At 46.7% G+C, this 22,939-nt stretch overlaps 1 protein-coding gene across 3 annotated transcripts in view; it reads left to right on the top strand.

Moving 5' to 3' along the window:
• Nucleotides 1-1,362: 1,362 nt before the first annotated feature.
• The window catches only part of ATP6V1C2 (ATPase H+ transporting V1 subunit C2), a 52,650-nt gene continuing 31,073 nt past the window's right edge, over nucleotides 1,363-22,939 (top strand). For 2 of the 3 annotated variants that reach the window (XM_076000547.1, XM_076000549.1), the window contains exons 1-4: nucleotides 1,363-1,447; nucleotides 1,786-1,900; nucleotides 2,523-2,677; nucleotides 4,500-4,567. In XM_076000547.1, the coding sequence (XP_075856662.1) occupies nucleotides 2,549-2,677; nucleotides 4,500-4,567 (197 nt within the window). In that variant the 5' untranslated portion in view covers nucleotides 1,363-1,447; nucleotides 1,786-1,900; nucleotides 2,523-2,548. The remainder of the gene's footprint in view (nucleotides 1,448-1,785; nucleotides 1,901-2,522; nucleotides 2,678-4,499; nucleotides 4,568-22,939) is intronic. The other variant, XM_076000548.1, reaches the window with a different exon arrangement.

Here is a 22,939-nt window from a genome sequence, read left to right on the forward strand (position 1 = left end):
GTTGTGTGACACTGGGCAATTCATGCAACTTCTGCAGGCATCCCTGTCTTTGTTTGCAAATGAGGTCTGCCCCAGCTCTGTGATTGTTTTCCCTGGCTGCATAAAATGGCATGTCTGGATAAAGGCCAAGATTGGAGACCACCCTGGTTTTAATGTTCGACCAGGCCACTCCTTCCCTGGAATAGCCACTTAACCTCCCTGCACACATCGGGTTTCCTCATCCCTCAGTTTCAGGTATCCTCCCTAAGGAAGATGTTGCAAGGACTGACTAATGCACATTAGTGTCTCAACAACAACCATGGGCACTGCAGGTGCTGGGAGCTGCAAATCCAAAATAGGCTCAGAGTATGATCCCATTGTGATCTTAAAGCTGCCCTTCCTGCTCTGGGTCTGGGGCTTCACAGCCCACCCCATGCGGTTACAGCTGCTTAAGTCTCAGACAGTGTCAAAAACTATTCCCAAAGATCCGAAGGCATTCACAAGAATGGGTTGACAGTGCGACTAGTTCTATTAGGGGAGTCCATTCCCAAGAAAGCAATGAACACCTTCTCCAACAGCACCACCCCCATGATCCTGAGATTTCTGTCTTTCCCAGAAACCCCTGAAAACATTGCCCACGGAGAAGAATGCTTTGAAGTTTCCTCCTCTGATCCGGAGAAAATGAATTCTCAGAGAGTTTTCTCTTGATTTTGTCTTGTTTTTAACATTCACACCCTAATCTCTGGGGGTTCCGCCTTTTGATTTCGGTCAGTACCTATCAAGAACTCACTTCGTGATCCTAGCACGGTAGTTTTAAATCCCCGGTAATCCACCGGGCAATGCGAAAGGCGGGCAGGATGAGGTGGGGGTTTCCGGGGCAACCAGGGGCAAGCTCGCGCCCACAGGGACGGGAAGAGGTTTCGCTCCTCTACCCAGGTGTGTGTTCCCAAACATCTGGGAACCTGTCGCGCTGCTTTTCATAGGTCAGCCCTGTCTCTCCTGTGTGGGCCTTGGAAACACCTGGGAGCAGGTGCTTCCCCCATCCCCGTGTGTGCGTGCGGTGTTGGGGGCACCAGGAGTGGCAGGCGAACGCGGGAGGGCAGGGTCGTGCCGCGCGGAGTCCTGTCCCCGCTGTGCCCCGCTCAGCGGCCCGCACGTCTGCTACATCGCGGGGCCGGAGACCCGCGGGATGCGCCGCCCAAGCCTAGACCCGCGGGTCCCGCAGCCCTGCCCGCCCGGCCCCCGCTCGGAGCCCGCGCCTGCTCCCCGGCCGGGTCCCCCGCGGGCGCGACAGCGGGCGGCCCGTATGCAAATGTCCGGCGGGGCCGGGCCGCCTCCCGCGCGGGGATAAGAGGCGGGGCGGGGCGCTGGGGCCGCAGAAGCCGCCGCCTGCCGGGAGCCGGCCGTGCGCTCCGCCCCGCGCCCGCCGCCCGCAGCCCCGACAGCGCGGCCCGCGCCCCCCGGCCCGGTAAGGACGCGCGGCGCCGCGGGGACCCGGGCGTCGGTGCGGGCGGAGGCGCGGGGCGGCCGCGAGAGGGGCCGCGGACGGGGACCCGCGTCCTTCCCGCCCTGGCCGCGCTTCCTCAGCGGGAACGTGGGAAGCCGGCGCCGCGCGGGCCGGGCAGGTGGCATCCGCAGGTGTTGCGCAGGGCCAGCGTGTCCCCAGGCCGTCGGCAGTCAGGCGTTGGGTCTGCGCTGGGTTAGGAGGGACTGGACAGACCTCGGATTTGAGGCTGGGAGTCAAACAGAAAGGGCTCCCCGAGGGTCCTTTTGCCCTCCTGAGGTTGCCATCCTGTTTCCCCGCAGCTGTCCAGAGCGTGGGGAGCTGACGCGAGGGAGGAGTGGCCGGGGAAGGTGTGGGCGCGCAAGTCCCGCCGGCAAAGAGACTCGTCGGGGACTTCCCGCCAGGCCGGGCAAGCAGGTACCCCGCTCTGCCCTGCTCGGTGGGCAGCACAGTGCAGAGGACACTTCGTAGTGCTCTCTCGCTGTCTCTCTCTCTTCTGTTTCAAAAAGAGTCCTTCTGTCGTCTATTTTTAAAGCAAATACCAATCTAAAGGTTGGGCAGCTAAGATCTGGGGTTTACCTGTGACCTGTCGTGAGAAGTCTGCCTCATCTCCTTCCTTCCTCCACCCACCCTGCATCCCAGAAGATGCCCTGTGGAAGGAAGAAAAATATCCTCCCAGAAGGCGTCCAGGTCCAGCGTACTGCCCCCCATTTTAGGGTGTCAGGTAGGGGCTCAGAGCAGGGCGAATGGAAGGAACTTTCCCCTCCTCGTCTGCTCCTTAAAGCCAGTCAGAACCACCCAGGGATGGAGGAGCTTTGGCCTCTCTCGAGGACCCGAGGGCTTCCCAGTGGAGATAAGCACGTGGCTCTTGCAAACTGATGTCCTTGGAGCTAGAATCTTAACCGGAAGGAGAAAGAAAGGAGAAAAGTGACAGATCCTGGAAAGGATTAATTCCGAGGGCAGGAAGTGGTGAAGCAGGGAATCTGACACATCTCTCCTCCTGTTTCTGTTTGTGTATGTTTGTGTTGGTTCTGGGCAGTGCCTGGATTAGAGAAGACTGGAAGCATGTCGGAGTTTTGGTTAATTTCTGCCCCTGGCGATAAGGAAAACTTACAAGCTCTGGAGAGGATGAATACCGTCACCTCCAAGTCCAACCTGTCTTACAATACCAAGTTTGCTATTCCTGACTTCAAGGTAAAATCCCTGGGGAGGACGAAGGAGGTGAAGGATGGGTGGAGGGAAGGGGAGGGGAGGCAGAGATCGCCACCCCAGGAAGCTAAGGAGAAAATAACAGGGCAGAGGCAGGAACACTGAGGCTGAGGACGGACAGGGAGAGGTGGTGGTCTTGGTGGGACTTCGAGCCACAACCCCAAATTATTTGTGGTACCTGTGGACTTGGAGCCACAGGAAAGAATGAAGAGTGGAGGCGGTTGTGGGTAGCAGTGTCTAATGCTGCAAAAGGTGGAAGGGCGTTGGACGCACTCAGGTCCTCATGAGTTGTTCTCAGGTCCTTGCTGTTTTGACTGCAACACCTCAGAAGACCTACAACTTAGTTTGGATGTACGAGGTTTGAGGGCTTCGGTCTTGACTGTACTCTGACCTAGGGGCAGGGGAGGAATCTGGGATGCCTCTGGTTCTGCAGGAGGGGAAGGAAGAGGGTTTAGTGGCTTCAGGAGCCTTGGGATCGTACTTGGCATTTGAGGGCTCTTGTAGTGGAGAGCAAAGTTCAAGTGAAACCAGCGTTGAAGAGAATAGAGACACATACAATCTTTTTACTTCAGAAAGGGTGGAGTTTTTGTGGTGCTTCCTAAGACTGCAGGCTTCTCCAGGGAACACGATGCTAAAGTGTTCTCCCTGACCATGTGGGCGCCAACGCTGGCGAGATGGCGCTAACTGCCCCGATTCCACTCTTTGAGAAAACTGCCATATGTATTCCTCTTTCACATCTCCCTTAGTCCCTCTGTCAAAAGAGTTGCACCATCAGCTGCCGCAGTTGCGGATGATGCTACTGCATTTGTCAGCATTTATTGAGCAACGTGCTGGCTGCCAGGTGCTTCAAGCACATCATCTGCAAGCTTCCCAACTCCCACTGACTAGATCAGGGCAGGCTGAGGGAGGCTCAGTGATTACTAGGGTTGTCGAGCTGATAAGTGGCAGTGGTAGGTTCTGAACCCACATCTTGCCGCTTTTAAAGTCTGCCTCTGTTTGTCCAGCAACAGACTCTGGAGGTTTGTAAATCCTGCATCCACTCATTTACAGTGTGTGCAGCGCTGTGCTAGACTTTGGAGGGTAGAAAGATTAAAAAAAAAAATGGCCCCTTCCAAAAGTTGCTTAAAATTACATTGCTTGAAAAGAAGCAACTTCGCTTAGTAGAGATATCTAGGCTTCATCATGTCCTAATTATGTTTTAACATCCTGTTGGTGGTATCACAGGATAGCAAATCGTTTCTTTCTGATTCTGTGAAAAGATCTTTAAATACAATTTTTGGACATTGTAATAATTTCTACACTACTAAAAAGATCGTAAGTAATCTGAAAAGAAAAGGACCTCTACGAATGATGAAATGGGAGGAAAAGCTGTCCCCTTCCCCAGCAAGATCAGGGAGTGAAGAAAGGAATTGGTGGAACTATCTCGGGAGGAAAGGCTTTTAGGAATGGTAACTTTCTAAACTTGCTTTCTGCTATGTCCCTTCCTCAGCTATGGGGGTTAACTGTGTTACTAACAGACTATCATACTAAGAGGAAAATGAGCTAAGGTCAGACCATGACATAATAGTCACTCCTTCCTATGGCAGAAATACCACAATTTATCCTGTTGGTCACCTCCCCCCCCCAAAAAAAAAGACACTTCAAAATCCACTGGTTTCTATTAAGAGTTCTTCCCACTTTCCAGTTTAGCTGTTGACAAGGGGAACTAACTCAAGATGAGGTGACAGAGTCCCTGCTCTGCTGTTGAACTGGCACCACGCTTTGCCAGAAAGCACACAAGCCTCTGACTTTTTTATGATCTGTCTAGGTGGGGACCTTGGATTCCCTGGTTGGCCTCTCTGATGAGTTGGGGAAACTCGACATCTTTGCTGAAAGGTAAACTATTTCTTATTTACTACATACAAGTGAGAATTTGACATTGTTGTTAGAGAACACAGTGTTCTTGCTTCGGCCGAACCCGAGTTTGGATTTGTCTAAACCTGGTATCAGAAGTCAGCAAAAAGAGCAGGCCAGTCGGCCCAGGGTGCTAAGTCCATGGGAGCGTGCACGGCCCTCACGTTGTTCTGTCCGCTGGGGGCAACATTTTTAAGAGGCTGCCTTCAATGTGAAGAAGATGATACACAGGTGCTGAGACACTCAGAAAAGCCATTGGTATGGTTTCCCCCCAAGGCTTTTTGTTTGTTTATTTTTTGTTTTACTTTTTCAGAGGTGGGGGTCTTGCTATGTTGCCCAGGCTGGATTTGAACCCCTGGGCTCCAGCTATCCTATGACCTGGGCCTCCTGAGTAGCTGGGATTACAGGTGTGTACCACCTCACCCAGCTCTATTTGTTAATAATTTTTTTTTTTGGTAACGTATGCACATAGTGAAAATTCCAAGTACAAAAGGAAGGATATACAGTGTAAATTAACTTTTCCTCCCACCTGTTTGCCTTTTTCCTTTCCTCTAGCTTCCCATTGCCTCTCTGTTAAAGGGCTGTTACCATAACTTCCTAGCGAGCCTCCCAGAGGTATAGCCGATACATGTACGAATAAATATGAATGTAGTCTTAAAATTAATCTCATACAAATGATAGCATATATTCTGTATCTTGCTTTTTTCATTTAATACTGTATCTTAGAGATTCATGTTAGTCCACAGCTGCACATTCTTTCTGCTGGCTATCTTACCTTGAACAGAGATACCCTCATTTCTTTGAATTTCTTCTTCTTAGTGCAGTGGTAACATGCTGCTACTGCCTTTTCTAATGAATGTGTATGAAAAATGTGTGATTAGGAGTTCTAATGAGCATACATGGGGGATTTCTAATCTCTGCAGGTTGGTGCCATGAGCTAAAAATCGAGTATTCTGTGTTCTGTTGTTCTTCATCTACCAATTGCTAAGAGTAATAGGAATCCTACCTTAGTGACGTTTTGCTGTATGTGGCATGTTGGTTTAATTAACGTAAAGGCAGTCCTGGTCACCAAGTAGTTTGAGTTCACAGTCTTTGAGAAAGAAAACCTACCTTTGGCTATCTCATCTATAAAAATGGGATAACTGACCATTTCTCTGTTATCAGGGAAGAATGAAGGGAAGTAAAGTCATGTTAAATCAAGTATTATCAAATCCCAGAGCCTATCCTATGAAAAGCTAATACCCGAGAAAAAGTGGCTCAGTCCCTAAATGCTGACTCCTTTCTTAGGCTGCTCTGCACTGCAGAGAAGTCTGATAGGCCTCATACAATTTACAGGCTGGCTGAGAAGACAGATTAATCAAGTAATCAAATCAAATAATCAAATAATCCCAAGCCTAAGAAAGGCATCTGGCAGATACCGTGAAGGCCGGCCCACTGCCTTAGGCTGGTGATTGCCTTAGTTTTTCTGGGGCAGCTCTGACAAACCACAGTGTGAGGCTGTTTGGTCAGGTGCAATGGGTGGCTTAAGAAATCAGATGCTCCCCTGCTTGCCGCGGGAATGACAGTGATTCTAGACCCGTCTTTGCTACCAGTGGTCTGCCCCGCTGCAGTTCCTTCAACCTCTTTCTTACTCACTGAAGCCCCCTCTAGCTCTGGAATTCTGTGATCCTAGATTATTTATTGTTTCTTTCTTTCAGTATGCCTTTTTTTTTTTTTTCAGTAAACAGTGGTGTTTTGTTCTGTAAATATTATACTCGTTGCACAAGTGGCTTGTCATGGTGGTGTAGCCTACGTGTAAGAAAAAATATGGGCCGGGCGAGGTGGCTCACGCCTGTAATCCTAGCACTCTGGGAGGCCAAGGCAGGTGGATCGTTTGAGCCCAGGAGTTCGAGACCAGCCTGAGCAAGAGCGAGACCCCGTCTCTATCAAAAATAGAAGTTAATTGGACACCTAAAAATATATAGAAAAAATTAGCCGGGCATGGTGGTGCATGGCCGTAGTCCCAGCTACTTGGGAGGCTGAGGCAGGAGGATTGCTTGAGCCCAGGAGTTTGAGGTTGCTGTGAGCTAGGCTGACACCATGGCACTCTAGCCCGGGCAGCAGAGTGAGACTGCCTCAAAAAAAGAGAGAAAAATATGAAAATGCATGAGCAAGCACAATTATGGCTATCGTTGTGAAACAGATAGAACCTGTATGTATAAAACTGTTTTCATACCACAGGCACTAGGTGTGGTAAGAATGAAAATCACTCTGCATTGTTTTAGTTTTCCTCATGGGTATATATTCTCAAGGGCCTTATCAGGAGGAAAGGAAAACTGGTGTGGTCTGAGCACCTCAAAATTCTTATTTCTAGCTTTTCTCTAGTCCAGGGGTCAGGATTTCTTGTCTTAGGGGTTAATATTGGAGCATGGGGTAACCTCGGATATGCATACTAATAAATCCGGGGATTGGCTTCAGTTCTTTGAAATGTCCTCTCTGGTTCTTTGAAAAGTCCCCAAGTGTTATTAGGTAAATAAATGCTGGCTGGGTCTGTAACCCAGGTAGCATAAACCTGTCAGCACTGCCTCTGCCCAGGAGAACAGAGAAGGGACGAGAGTTTTCAAGGTGTATTGTTTCCGTATCCTTTTATTATTTATTTACCTGGGGCACTAGAGTGTTTTTCCATGTAGCTGGAAGGCAGCTTTTGCTCACAAGAGCTTCCCCTTTATTTTTGGGTTAATTCCTCCCATGCTGCCTTTGTTAATTTACTCTGTGTTTACACTATAATTCATGAACATTTGAAAAATCAAATAATTTTGTGTTTAGAAGAGCCTCTCCCTCCTGTTTTTTAAAAACGTTCGAGTGCTTCCCAGTGTCGCAGCCTGTTTTTTGGCGCTGGTTGCAAGACTGCGTTTCGCAGGCGCCTGGACACGCCGCCGTGCCCCGCGGGCTCTGCCGCACGCTGGGGGCTGCCAGCTGCCCGAGTGCCTCAGCTGTCTGTGGAGGGCTGGGACCTTGTTCTTTACCCATATGCTCTCGTGAAGTTGACCGAGGGTCGGCTCGTCAAGGATTCCATGTCTGCTTAGTGACACGAGTGAGTCAGCTCTTGTAAGGGCATTCTAAAGAGAAGCAAAATAGAGTTTTAAAAAGCACCTAGACTTCTCTGTTAGTGCAAGAATAGCAGATTGAAGCCTGCAGCCCTCGCTACTCGGGAGCCTGAGACCGGAGGATTACCCAAGTCCCGGAGTTCGAGGCCGCAGTGAGCTAGGATTGTGCCACTGCACGCCAACCTGGGCAACAGACTGAGACCCTACCTCAGAAAAAGATAAAGAAAGAAAGAAAAGAATATCAGATTATCTGTGTGACATTTCATCGGATTCCGTGACTATACAGCAATAGAATGCCTCTTTATGTTGCGTGCCTTCTGGTTTCCTCAGAGGTACTTGGCAGTCCTACTGTGCGTGTGTTTGCTGTTCTACTTTCTGTGCTGGTAGTTTCAAACCTCTTCCACCCCTCATCCTCCCACCTGCTCCCACTAACACCTTTGTCTCCTGCCCAGCTCCCCTGGACGCTCGCTCTACCTCTGCCCACCCCCACGGCCCCCAGTCTGCGGACTTCCCTGGCCTAACACAGCGGGGGTGCTCCCCTCCTTCGCAGGACTGGCTGCAGCGGACTTTGGCATTTTCTTATGGGATTATTTGGTTAATATTTGTCTTCCTTGTCTTTTGCTCACAATTAGATCCCCAGCACCTGTAACATTGTAGACCCTGAATGAATGAGTGAATGAATGAATGAATGAATGAAAGAAAGAAAGAATCCTGGACCCTTAGAGATCTAATCTACCCCCTTCATGTTCCAAATGAGGAAACAGCCCAGAGAGAAAATCCTAGGAAAAGGGAGGGTGGGGCAGCCGAGAAGCGAAGGGAGCCCTGATCTGCCAACTGGCCCATGATGGTCTGTCTGTGGCCCCTGCCACTAACTGGGCTCCGTGTCCTGGACTTTACGTGGTGTGTCAAGCTCTCAGGGGTCACTGGCAGAACTAACCAGAAAAGAGCCTTTTCCTCCTCCCCTTCCACACTCCCAGCTTCCACCATCAATCATTATTATTATTTATGATAACACAATAGTATTTTTTAATCCAGACATTTTTAAATGTCTTACTCATGTCTTATTACTCAATAATTGCTGACATTAAGAAAAGAAGGTTAAATATTTACACATTTAGAAAAGTCAAACGGTACAAAAAAGTAAAACAGAAAATAGAAGGTTCCACTTTAACCCTACTCCCTCTCCTCATAGGTAATCATTATTAGGGTTTTATGTGTTTTCTTCCCTGGTAAAACAAAACAAAACAAAACATATGCAAACACATACATTCATAATCCAGCTCAAATATTTACAACTCTTGAAGACCTTATTTTGAGGTATCTATTAAGTGCAAGCAATTTTTTTTTTTTTAAAGATGTATCTGGCCAGGTGTGGGGCTCTTGGCTGTAATCCCAGTACTTCAGAAGGCTGAGGCAGGAGGATCACTTGAGGCCAGGAGTTTGAAACCAGCCTAGACAACATAGTGAGAACCTGTCTTTATAAAAATTTTTAAAAATTAACCAGGCATGGTGCCGAGTATCTATAGTCCTAGCTACTTGGGAGGCTGAGGCAGGAGACTCACTTGAGTCCAGGAGTTAGAGCTTCAGTGAGCTATGATGACACCACTGCACTTCAGCCTAGATGACCTTGTGTCTAAAATATATATCCCAAGTATCTACTGCAGAACCTGGCACATGGTGCAAAGTTTCTACTGACAATTTGGGATTATATTGAAATGAAATGGATTAACATTTTTATAATTTTGACTGTTTGTATGAGCACAGTTCAAGTTCATCTTCCATTGACTTAATTTTTTTCTGTTCCTCTAATGGAGCATTAATGTTTTGTTCAATAGAGGTCCTGCATAATATCTTAATGATTTTTTTCCTGAACATTTGGTTTTTTATCTTGCTGCTGTTATGAATGAGATCTTTTCTTCATTGCATTTCTAAATGCTTATTATTTGTAAATAGGGATTTTCATATATTAATTTTGTGTCTTACCAAGTTATTGACATTTCTTACTGTTCCTAATAGTTTTTCAGCTTATTTTCTAAGGTTTTCTAGGTATGTGATTACATTTCTGCAAATAATAATTTTTCTCCCTTTGTTCTCATTTCTTTATCTTTCTTAATTGTATAGGCTAGTGTTATAGAAAACAATGTTTGACTTGTCATTGATAGTATTGGACATGTTAGTCTTGTTCTTGATTTTATTCATTTATTTATTTATTTGAGACAGAGCCTCACTTTGTTGCCTAGGCTAGAGTGAGTGCCGTGGCATCAGCCTAGCTCACAGCAACCTCAAACTCCTGGGCTCAAGCGATCCTGCTGCCTCAGCCTCCCGAGTAGCTGGGACTATAGGCATGCGCCACCATGCCTGGCTAATTTTTTCCACATATTTTTAGTTGGCCAATTAATTTCTTTCTATTTTTAGTAGAGATGGGGTCTCGCTCTTGATCAGGCTGGTCTCAAACTCCTGAGCTCAAACAATCCTCCCTTCTCAGCCTCTCAGAGTGCTAGGATTACAGGTGTGAGCCACCGCACCCGGCCTTGTTCTTGATTTTAAATTGAATATTTCTAGTATCTCATCATTCAACACCCCTTGGCTTTTTATTTTATATATCTACACTCACACACACACATACATACAAGATATATATAATGCAAAGGAAGTACCTTTATTTTACAAAGAATTATTTCTGGAATGAATATTGCATTTTGTTCAGATTTCTTTTGTGGCAGGTAATGAGTTGGTCTCATGTTTTATTCCTTCTCCTTTGGTGTATTTATTAATACATATTGTAATTATTGAATTATATTTGCATTCCAAGGAGAATCCCTATTTTTTATGTTGAACTCTGCTAATATTTTTTAAATTTTACATCCAGATTCATGAATAACATAATACTAACATCATAAACTACACAATTAACATAACAGTAATTCATACTTATTGAGTACTTACTCTGCCAGCCCAGAGAAATGCAGTATGTGTTGACACTGAGGTTAGTGACCAGGGAGTCTGGCTCTAGGGTGCTCATTCTCAGCCACAATATTAAGATTTGCTATCACACAAAATTAGAAAAAGCCATATTAGTGTAAGAAAGATGATGGCTTTGCCAAAAGAATTTGGAAGTTTTCTTTTTTTAACTTTATTTTCAAAAATTTACTTTTTAACTGACAAAAGACCTGTATATTTATCATGTGCAATATGATGTTTTGAAATATATATACATTGTGGAATGGCTAAATCAAGCTAATTAAGATATGTATTAACTCAGTGTAGTTATTTTTTGTTGTTAGAACACTTAAAATGTACTCTTTTTAAAATCATTTTTCTGATTTCTAATGTTTTAATTTCTTCATTTATCCTAGTTTCCCTCCTCTTGCTTCATTTGGATTTATTTTCTTGTTCTTTTCTGTAAAACATGCTGAGTTTCATGCTTAGTTCATTTGTTCTCTTTTGTTTCAGTCAGTAATGCTAAAAACAATGAATTTTTTCTGAGTATTATATAAATTTTGATGTGTGGTGTTTCCATTATTTTTTTCCTAGATATTCTGCAATTTTTTTCATCCCTTTATTTCTAGAAGGTTGAGTTTTGTTTTTGTTTCTGTTTTTTTCATTTCTAATTCTATTGCTTTGTTCTTAGAGAATGAATTAGGTGCAATTTCTCCCTTGGGGAATTTGAAGTTTTCGTTGTGACTTCATATATTGCCAATTCTTCTAAGTGTTCCATGGCTACCTGGAATGGGTATATCCTCTTGCTTTCATTGTATAGAGTTGATATATGCCTATTGGGGAAACATTATCAATGACTTTCATATTTTCTATTGCATGTTTTTGTCATTTATGCACTTTGCTGCCCTTCCTGGATGCACGAAGGTCTATTACAATTATAACTACATCGAGGGTTGTCCCTTCATCATTCTCTAGTACCCCTGTGTGTATTACATTCTGTCCTGAGTTCCACCTGATGGAACTTTGTCACAGCCCTATTTTGGTAACTACTATTGATTGATGATGAGAATATTGACATTCAAAGAGTCTAGTCATTGGCATAAGATCATAGCACCTAGTGTCAGGTCTTAACCTGGTCAACCTGACTCCCTACCTATGTTCTGGCAGAGGCCCTTGGCAGAAGGCAGATAACTCTCCCCTGCCTCCCCTGCCTTCATCCCTCATTTCAGGCCCTGCTAGGATGGTCTCTGTATTGCCTTAAGTGACCAGCATCTGCCAGGCTCCTCCCAGCTCCCAGCAGCTCTCACCAAGCCAGAAGTCTGTCCAGCAGGGGAGGAAGGAATGTAGGCTGGCCACTCCAGTACAGCATGCATGGAGTAAGGGCCAGCCTGGGGCAATGTTGTGAAATATACAAAATAATTCTTTGGAGGTTAACTTTAGTATAAGGCACTTCCATCCTGGACCCTGCCCAGGTCCTTCAGGGACCCACAGCTCCATTGTTTGCAGATCTCAGCCTCTTGTCCTTTTCGCTTAGCACACGGAGTTGGTGCTCTTCACAGCTCAAGTCATTTAGGCTCTTTCCCTATTTTCCTTTTTCTTTTTTCCTTTCTTTTTTAGAGATAGGTTCTCATTGTGTCACCCAAGCCTGGAGTACAGATGTGCCATCATAGCTCACTGCAACCTCAAACACCTGGGCTCCTCCACCTTCAGCCTCCCAAGTAGCTGAGACTCCAGCTGGGAGCTGTAGCGTCCCAAGTAGTGTGGTGTGCACTGGCTAAATTAAAAAAATAAATTGTTTTTTAAAGGTGGGGTCTCACTATATTGCCCAGGCTGGTCTCAAACTCCTGGGCTCAAGCAATCCTCCCACCGCAGCCTCCCAAAGAGCTAGGATTACAGATGTGAGCCACTGTAACTGGCCTAGATTTTCCCTATTTTCAAGAGCTTAAGCTAGCACTCTGGGAGGCCAAGGCGGGCGGATTGCTTGAGGTCAGCAGTTCGAGACCAGCCTGAGCAAGAGCGAAACCCTGTCTCTACTAAAAATAGAAAGAAATTAATTGGCCAACTAATACATATAGAAAAAAATTAGCGAGGCATGGTGGCGCATGCCTGTAGTCCCAGCTACTTGGGTGGCTGAGGCAGGAAGATTGCTTGAGCCCAGGAGTTTGAGGTTGCTGTGAGCTAGGCTGACGCCATGGCACTCTAGCCTGGGCAACAGAGTGAGACTCTGTCTCAAAAAAAAAAGCTTAAGGGGCAGCCTTTCATCATCTTTTATATTGGCTTCCAGTCTGAAGTTAGTATCATCCTCAACAGACAGTATGCATTTGCACAGTCCCCCGCCTGTGGGGTCTTTCCCATCTTGGTCAAAGGCTCTGTGGGCCCAAGCACCTGGTGCTTAAGCAGACAGTCTGGGCACCCCCTGCCAATCTGGGCGCCCCCTCCACTAGAGACACAGCGGGAAGGACCCAGTCCTGCAGACTCCACCTCTAAAGCCCGCCCGTGTCCATCCTCTTCTCAGCAGGTCATGCAAGCCACCTTCATTGCATTTCCGTAGTTTTGCAGCAGAACAGATGTCTCCCTGCCTCCTTTCCATTCACTGTCCACACGGCAGCCGGAACGATGTGTCTAAAAACACCGCAGCACATGACTGTCTTGTACGAAGCGCCATTGTGGCTTTCCCGTGCCCTGGGCACAAAATCCTTACTCTGGACTCTGGCTTCCAGGTTCCTGACTGATGGGGCCCCAGGCGTCCCATTCAAGGCCCACTGGCCCACCCCTCTCCAGCCACCCTGGTCCATCCTGTCTCGGGTTTGCTCACAGAAGACCCCCACCCCCTGGCAGAGCAGCCTCCTGCTGGTCCTCCCCATGTCAGTTTAAGTGGCACCTCCCCCTGTGGCCTTCTCCAGACGGCCAGCCAGCCTGGTCCCTCTAGGTCACCCTGTTTTAATTGCCTGTATTCCACAGCCCACTATTGAATCCTTTCCTTGTTTGTCTGTTTTTGTCTGTCTCTAGCAAGAGAGAGACAAATAATATAAGAATATAGGATGTGATATATAGAATATAAATCCCAGGAAAACGGGGACTGTATTTGTATCCCAGCTCCTGGAAAAGCGTCCAGCTCATAGCAGGTGCTGCGCGGATACCTACTGACTGCACGTCCCTCAGCCCACGCTGGTGGGCCTCCACCTTTAGTGCCCAGGTGACCTGGGGAACTTTCAAAACACACAGGTCTTCGGGCACCACCTGGGGTTCTGACTGAGCAGGTCTTGGGGGCCCAGGAACCTGCATTCTAAGGGAGGGCTCCAGGCGATTTTGAGGCAGGTGGGCTTGGGACGTTTGGGGACATTGCCGTTGTTCAGTAAGCACTTTATAGTCCATAATCCCATCTAGTCCTAAAGTCTCTCTAAGAAATCATCTCAAGGTCAGGCATTCTAACCATATATTCAAAAGCTTATAATAAAGCTTTTTTTTTTTTTTCCTGAGCAGGTTACTACCTCCATATACATCAAAGATAAAAGCAATAGAAAAGGCTGCACAATAAGAAGCCTCCCTTACACGACCTCCACATCTGACTCCTGCACTATCCTCTTAGGAAACCACCTCTGTGAGTTCCTTGGATATATTGCTAGTGATTTTTTATACAAACACAAGAAAATTCCAGTGTATCTTTTCATTTCTCCTCCTTTATTTATTTATTTATTTATTTATTTATTTATTTATTTATTTATTTTTGAGACAGAGTCTCACTCTGTTGCCCAGGTTAGAGTGCCGTGATGTCAGCCTAGCTCACAGCAACCTCAGACTCCTGGGCTCAAGCGATACTTGATGCCTCAGCCTTCTGAGTAGCTGGGACTACAGGCATGTGCCACCATGCCCGGCTAATTTTTTCTATATATGTTTTTAGTTGTCCAGCTAATTTCTTTCTATTTTTAGTGGAGACAGGTTCTCGCTCCTGCTCAGGCTGGTCTCGAACTCCTGAGCTCAAACGATCCGCCCGCCTCAGCCTCCCAGAGTGCTAGGATTACAGGCGTGAGCCACTGCCAAAATTTTTTTTAAATTATCTGGACATGGTGGCTCTGATTTTTAGTCCCGGCCACTCAGGAGGCTGAGGTGAGAGGTGGGAGGATTGCTTGAGCCCAAGAGTTTGAAGTTATGATTGCACTACTGCACTCCAGTGTGGGCAGCAGAGTAAGACCCTGTCTCTAAAAAATAAACAAACAAACAAACGAATTTCAAAAATATATGCCCAGGAGATTTTTTTTCCCCTCAATACATAGAGAACTTACTTGCTTTTTAAGCTATCTAGCATCCTACCATGTGGAGGGACCATCACTTATTAACCGTAGTTAATGACTGGTTTATTAACTCCTAGAGATAGACACTGGGGGCATTTGCTTTTGTGAGGAAGGAGGCTGTTACCAGCAGTGCTGCATTAGATAATCTCCACATACACGATTACTGTTTGTGTAGACACGTGCAGGTATATCTGCAGGGTAAATTCTCAGAAGCAAATTTCTGGGTCCAGGGGTCGTGTGCTTTTGTCTTTTTGAAACATCTTGCCAGATTCTGTCCCCAAGGGATGGCCGGTTTGCATTTCTACCAGCAAGGCAGGAGATAGAGCCCATGTTTCCCTACAACCTTTCTCACAGCGGGTACGGTCAGAGGTTTGGCTTTCTGTGAACCTGGGTAACAAATGCTACTTCAGCATTGTTTTTTTAAAACAAGGGCTTTATTGAGACATAAATGACATAAAGTAAATGGCAAAATTGTATAGTGTGTAATTTGATGAGTTTTGACATGTCCGGGAAGTCATTGCCACAGGCCAGATAATGAACAAATCCATCACCCCAAAAGAATCCTCATCCCCCTTGCCACCCATTTCTCCCCACACCCTGATCAGAACTGATCTGCCTTCTGTTGCTAGAAGATCATTTGCATTTTTCTTTTTTGAGACAGAGTCTCAGTCTGTTGCCTGGGCTAGAGTGCCATGGCGTCAGCCTAGCTCACAGCAACCTCAAACTCCTGGGCTCACGCAATCCTGCTGCCTCAGCCTCCCGAGTAGCTGGGACTACAGGCATGCGCCACTATGCCCGGCTAATTTTTTCTATATATTTTTAGTTGGCCAATTAGTTTCTTTCTATTTTTAGTAGAGACGAGGTCTCACTCTTGCTCAGGCTGGTTTCAAACTCCTGACCTTGAGTGATCCACCCACCTTGGCCTCCCAGAGTGCTAGGATTACAGGCGTGAGCCACCTCGCCAGGCCCTGCATTTTTAAAAGACCCTTTACATAAATGGAATACCATAGTGTGCACTTCTTTTGGTCTGGATTTTCCCACTCAGGATCATTTTGAGAATTGTCTATGTTGCATGCATATCAATAATTATTACTTAACCGCTGAGTGAGATTCCATTTTATGGGTAAGCCACGATTTGTTTACCCATTTACTTGTTGGGGGGCATTTAGATGGTCTTCAGTTTTTGTTTATTACAAATAAAGCTGGCATGAACATTCATGATCTTTGTATTGACATACATTTGCTTTTCTTTTCTTTTTTTGAGACAGAGTCTCACTGTATTGCCCAGACTAGAGTGCCGTGGCGTCAGCCCAGCTGACTGCAACCTCAAACTCCTGAGCTCAATCGATCCTCCTGCCTCAGCCTCCCCAGTAGCTGAAACTATAGGTGTGCGCCACCACACCTGGCTAATTTTTTTCTATTTTAGTTGCCCAGATAATTTCTTCCTATTTTTGGTAGAGACAGGATCTCTATCTTCTGAGGCTAGTCTTCAACTCCTGACTTCAAGTGCTCCTCCCTCCTCGGCCTCCCAGAGTGGTAGGATTGCAGGCGTGAGCCACCGCGCCTGGCCCGACATACATTTTCATTTCTCTTGAGTAAACACCTATGTGTTGAGGTAGCTGGGTCCTGGGTACCCGAAGTGTGAGTACAAATGTCCCCTTAAACCTTTGGGTTGAGTCCTTGTCCTATGGGCTGGACATGCCTGGGGGAAAGCAGATCATGCCTGAGGTTCCAGGCAGGCACCCTGGCCGTGGACTAAGCGTGCTATTGCAGCTGCACTGCATGCTCTGAGATTTTTTGAAAGGTTCACATTCTGGGAGATGAGGTAGATGGGTAAAGAGACAATCTCACTGCTGGTGACAGGAGATTGAAGCCGAGATGTCTGGGGACCGTGGTGGCCTGAGCAGCATTGGACCAAGGCCCTGCTGCTACATCCCAGGTGTCTGTTTAGCCGCCGGCGCTGCTGCGCACCTGTGTCTGTTCAGGAGCTGCTGCATTGTTGCGGGAGCCGGCGACAGCACCTTGAATAAATCTTCAGAGAGCTCTTTGCCGAGGGCAGCACCCAGGAGAGGAGACCAGCGTATTGGCACAGTGTCATAACTGACGTGGCAGAGGAAGGTTTCAGATGTAAGCCCTGTGTGGCACATCTGAGATCTGTTGTTTTTTTTTTGAGACAGAGTCTCACTCTGTAGCCTGAGCTAGAGTGTCATGGCGTCAGCCTAGCTCACAGCAACCTCAAACTCCTGAGCTCAATCTATCCTCCTGCCTCAGCCTCTCAAGTACCTGGGACTGCAGGTGTGTGCTGTCACGCCTGGCTAATTTTTTCTATTTTTAGTAGAGACGGGGGTCTCGCTCTTGCTCAGGCTGGTCTCAAACTCCTGACCTCAAGTAATCCTCCCTCCTTGGTCTCCCAGAGTGCTAGGGTTTATAGGCGTGAGCCACCTCGCCTGGCCTGAGATCTGTTTTGTTCACCACCATGTCCCTGGGACGTTGCTTGGTACCTGATGGGTACCCGATACATTTGTGTCCTAAGTCGCCAGTGCTGTGATGTGTTTGTTAGGGATGACTTGCTTAGAGAAGGGCCCGTTGGACTGTCGTGAGGGGTGAGTGGCATCCTGGTGGCCCTGGAAGGCCGGTGCAGGAAGGGCAAGGGAGGGGTTGGGGCGCCAAAAGATGATGCTGGGGTGGGTACCTTGCAATCTCTGCTAAGGAGTTTAACCATTAATATTTGCACTTCTTGGGAAACCATTGACGCAGTTCAGCAGTGCAATGACATGCTAAGATGTGTATTTTTAGAGAGATCCCTCCAGCTGGGGTGGGGGTGGGGCAGAGGTGGGGGATGGACAGGAGGGGCCAGACTGGGGTCTGCAGGGAAGGGAGAGTGGAGGCTGTTGAAGGAAACCCAGCTAAGGACGTGGGGGAGGACCTCAAGGATGGTGTGGCCTGAGGACAGTCCTCTTGCTCAGTAAAGATCAGCCCGGTGTTTAAATGTCCAACTGAGAGGCAAGGTTGGACTTCAAAGCACGGTGTGTCTGTGGCCAGAGTCCTCCAGAGCGGGAACCTCCTAGAAGCCTCCCTGAACCTTTGTTTTTGTAAAAAGAAAGTCACTTAATTGCTCTCCAGTCACATTTTCCTGATGACTTTGCTTCAGGGCTCGGAGATTTCATTGTCCCTTGGCAGAGGAGGAAGTAGAGAGACAAAGAATGGGGTGAGGTGCCCAGGGGCCTCGTGAGTCACCCACCCGGGGAGGGGGAACATGCTCCCCACTCTGTGGAGGTTTCTGGGTCCAGCTTCTCGGATGTGGGGCTGCCCTGTGTGGCACAGGAGGGAGGCCACCCGGGGACTGTGGGCCCTGGGGGTGGGCGGGGCTCGGGCCTATCCAGGTGGATCCTGTTAGCACCTGGTGTGGTGGGTGGAGACTTGCTTTAGAGGTTGACTCTACCGCCACCAGCCAAGTGACCTGGGCGAGCCCTTCTGCCTCTCTGAGTGTCAGTGTCCTCAGACTTTGCCTTGTTTGTCAAGGATGCAGATAAACATCCTGAGTGCTTTTCCGAGGACTAGGGAAAGCTCCTCAGATGGAAGTGATTGTTATTCTGGCTTCAAAACCCTGGCGACACTGTGTCCTGCTGCCAGAGGTGGGAAGACCCCCCTCTGCTTGGGCCCTGGGTTTGGTGGGCTCAAGGGAATGGGGAGGTCAGCTGTCACCTCCAGATTCCTGGAGTGCCTGCGTCTTCCTTCTAGTCCCCTGTGCGGCCTGGGAGAGTCCTGGGGCTGCTGTCGCAGAAGAGACAGATCTCAGGAGGCCCGGCCCACTGGGCTCTTAGCTCCTGAGCCATCCTACTCGGGGGCTGGGGGCTCTGTGTCCCCTCGGAGCTCAGGGCTGAGAAATCAGCAGGGCTGGGAGGTGCCTCATAGTGTTTGCAGAAGGGAAGGGCAGCAGTTCCGTCGCACACTGGCCGGGCAGATGTGTGGCGCTGCCTCGGGCAGCCGCTTCTCTCCTGTCGCCTCTCCCGCAGGTGGCCGGTGTCTGGGCACTACCAGCCCAGCTCTTGACCCCCAGCCTCCACCCCCTACCTGCCCTGCCTCGCACCTGGGTGACGCCCCACTCCTCTCACCCTCCTCTGACTCAACTTCAGGAATTTATTTATTACTTTAAAATATATTTTCATTATTTATTTACTTATTGCCATTTTCTTATTATCATTTTAACCGTTTTTAAGTATGCAGCTCAGTGGCATTACGTACATTCACGTTTCCCTACGATCACTACCACCCTCCATCCACAAGGCTTTTTTTTTTTGTTTGTTTTTTTTGTTTTTAAAAGGGAAAGTGCTGGTATACAAGGCTTTTTTCATCTTGCAAAACTGAAACTCTGTACATTTCCTCCTCCCCACCCCCTGCAGCCCCTGACAACTACTTTTCTATTTTCCATCTCTATGAATATGATTTTAGGAACCTGCTAGGAGTGAAATTGTATGGTATTTGTCCTTTTGTGACTGGCTTATTTTACTTAGCATAATGTCTTCGAGGTTTGCTCATATTGTGGCGTGTGTGAGAATTTCTTTCCTTTGTAAGGCTGAATAATATTCCATTTAAGGACATGCACGTTCTGTTCATCCATTCATCCATGGACGGATGCTTCAATTGCTCCTACCCTTTGGGTATTGAGAATAATGCTGCCGTGTTTATTTACTTTTATTATTTAATATTTATTTTTATTATGATTTACTATATTATTGTTTTTGATTCAGGGTTTTCCTCTGTCACCCAGACTAGAGTGTAGCGGTGCGATCATAGCTCATTGTAATCTTGAACTACTGGGCTCAAGTGATCCTCCTGCCTCAGCCTCCCAAGTAGCTGGGACTACACGTGCGCGCCACCATGCCCGGCTAATTTTTGGGTTTTTTTGTTTTTTGTTTTTGTAGAGACAGGGTATCAGTATGTCACTCAGATTAGTCTTGAACTCCTGGCCTCTAGTGATCTTCCCACTTCGGCCTCCCAACGTCTATTTTCATTTAGTTAGTTACTTTTATTTTCTACTTGCAAAAGTAATATTTTAACTAATTTAAACATAGCTGTAGCATTACGTAAAAGCATAGAAACTGAAAGTGCCCATCTTGTATGCATGAAGATAATAACCAGTGTTAACAGTTTGCTGTCTTTTTCTTTTTTCTTTCAGGATTCTTATTTAAGTATATGCTTAAACTTTTTATCTTGAGCTAATTTCAAAGTCCCAGAAAATTTGCGAGATTATTAAAAGAATTCCCATATCCCCTTTACCACATCTGCTTTCTCAGTCTCTGTCTCTTTTTCTAGACTCTGTGCAAGTCAGTTGCGAAAATGCTGTCCCTTTACTTCTAAATACTTTAAAGGTATTTCCTAAAATCAAGGGCATTCTCTTATATAACCTTAGTACAATGATCAAAATCAAGGGTACAATACTGTTAGTTGATCTACAGATTTCACTTGGATATCACCACAAAAGGAAACGTCAAATTTTCTTAGATAAGGGAAAACATTGAGGTGGCGTCCTGCCTTTGCGATGAATCGTCCAGGTCTCTTTAGCCTCACTTGAACCGGTGCACTCATGCAGACTTGTTTTGACTTTCATGACACTGAGTGTTTTGATGTGCATAGGTCAATTATTTTGCAAAATGCTCCTTCATTCGAACGCATCTCCTGTTCCCTCGTGGTTAGACTCAGGTTATGCACTTGTGGCAAGAGCACCACACATGTGATGCCAGGTCCCCTCAGTGCCACGTGGCAGGAGGCGGGTATTGTTGATCTTTCACACCGTGGGTGGAGGTAACTTTGGTCACTTGATAAGGCAGTGTCTGCTCTCAGAAAGAAATATATAATGAGGTGAAAGTTATATACAATGAAATGTACACGTCGTAAGGGAACAGGTTGGGGAATGTCAACACATAAGTTCTGTCTAGCAGTGTAATGCACATTGCAATGCAGGTCTTTAAATAATGTTTGCAGTTGCCTTTTTAATTACAAAATGCGATTTCTTCATCTTCCCTTATGGGTTAATAGAAATTTTTGTCAGGCGTTTTACAGAAAGGTGCCAGAGTTTCCTTTCAACTAGCGTCAGAGAACATGGGCCTTTTGCATCATTTCAGGACAGAAAAGAAAAAAAAAAAGAGAGAGAGAGAACATGGGCTTTCTGCTTTGACACTCACTTTACTGTGTAGGGTGACCTTTAGCTCCCTCTGTCTCAGTTCTGTCATCTCTGAAATGGGGATGTCACTGAGCTCAAAACATTGCCTCAGGCATTAAGTTCTCCAAAACACCTAAGAGCTCATACAAATCAAAAAAATAAAATTTTTAAAAAGATGAACAAGCCAGTAGGAAAACCAGCAAAAGATAATGAACATGCCATTCACAGAAGAAAAAAACAGCCTTTTATAGAGTCAATAAACACGAGAAAAGATGTGGAGCCTTGCTGATGATCAGAGAAATGCAGATGAGAGCAACAGTGAGATACAATTTCTCAGCTATCAGATTGGCAGGTCAGAGAGATTCCTAGTACCTGTGCTGGCAAGGGTTAGGGAAGCGGGCCGTCTGGGACACTGAGGATGTGCGTGCACGTTGGCTCTACACTTGCAGGGTGGTTTGGGCTGGCTTGTTAAATTGTAAATACCCTTTATTCCAGTAGTTGCTCTTTCAGCAACTTAGTCCTCACACGTACCTGCACAGGTGGGCGCAATACCTGTGTTACTGTGATACCATATCAAAGTGGAAACAGCCTGTATGTCCGATAGTAGAGAATTACCGCGTTTCCCCGAAAATAAGACCTACCCATAAAATAAGCCCTAGCAGGATTTCTAAGCATTTGCGCAATAGAAGCCCCACCCCGAAAATAAGCCCTAGTGCTGGGCGTGGCTGCGCAGCGCGTCTGCACAACCCGAGCATTTCGTTGCGGAGCGGGAAAGAAGACGAGCAGCCCTTCTCATCTGCCCCATGAGAGCTCTGTTGCTCGACATGAGGGATTGGGGCCAATGGTTCTAAAGGAAATAGAGTCGCAAGAAATTCAGGATAGAATTTGGAGTTTGGAGAGTTATGATGATGTTCCAGAAGAAGACGACTTAACTATATTTGAATAAATGTAGGATGTTGTACCGTACTTAAAAAAAATAACATATCCCCTAAAAATAAGCCCTAGGGTGTCTTCTTGAGGAAAAATGAATATAAGACCCTGTCTTATTTTCGGGGAAACATGGTAGCTATGATACAGCCACGCAATGAAATGCTACGTGGTATGTGAAAGGAACGAGTAAGTTCTATGCTTACGGGAAAGGGTGTTCACAATGAGCTGTAAGGTGACAAACCTAGTTCGGAACAGCATATAGGCTCTTAGGTTCCTTTCAGTGAGAAAAATGTTCTCATTCAGTAATAGCACAATCTGCTAATGGCCGTGGTTAATGATCACAGCCAAGCCAGTGCTGTGTCTGTCCTGTGGAACAAGTGCTTCTCCTAGCAGTTGGGCTCCGTCAGACCCTGCTATTCTGAGACGTTCTGGTGCAGTGTACATGCCTGAGGGCCACACTTGCTGTAGTTAAAAACTTCTTAGAAGCCAGGATGGGGGGCAGCGAAGAGTCATTAACAAAATGGGGAGTGAGTTCTATTTTTAGGTCCGTTGGGACAGAAGCGAGCACAGGTGTAATTTTAGGTGCCGTGGACTGCCAGCGTTCATTTATTCATTCAGCAGACACTGCTGAGCAGCTGCTGTGAGTCAGGCTCTGTGGCAGGGGCTGGAGTTACTGCCACCCTCACATAAACAGGTACTTATGGAAAGTATTGTAGGGGATATGACAATAGGAGACAGCAACTTGCATGTGTCACTGTAATGATAAAAGAGGAACTGTCGATGCATTAAAGGAGAAGCTCTAGGAGAGCGGGGACGTCGTTCTGTCCATAACAGCTACAACAGTGCTTGGCTCACAGTAGTTGCTTAATGAGTAAATGAATGAACGAATGAATGTATGGAGTCAGGGGCCCAACAGATAACAGAAGACACGCTCATATTAGGA

Source organism: Microcebus murinus, chromosome 3, assembly GCF_040939455.1.
Source record: "Microcebus murinus isolate Inina chromosome 3, M.murinus_Inina_mat1.0, whole genome shotgun sequence".
NCBI classification, from domain to species: domain Eukaryota; kingdom Metazoa; phylum Chordata; class Mammalia; order Primates; family Cheirogaleidae; genus Microcebus; species Microcebus murinus.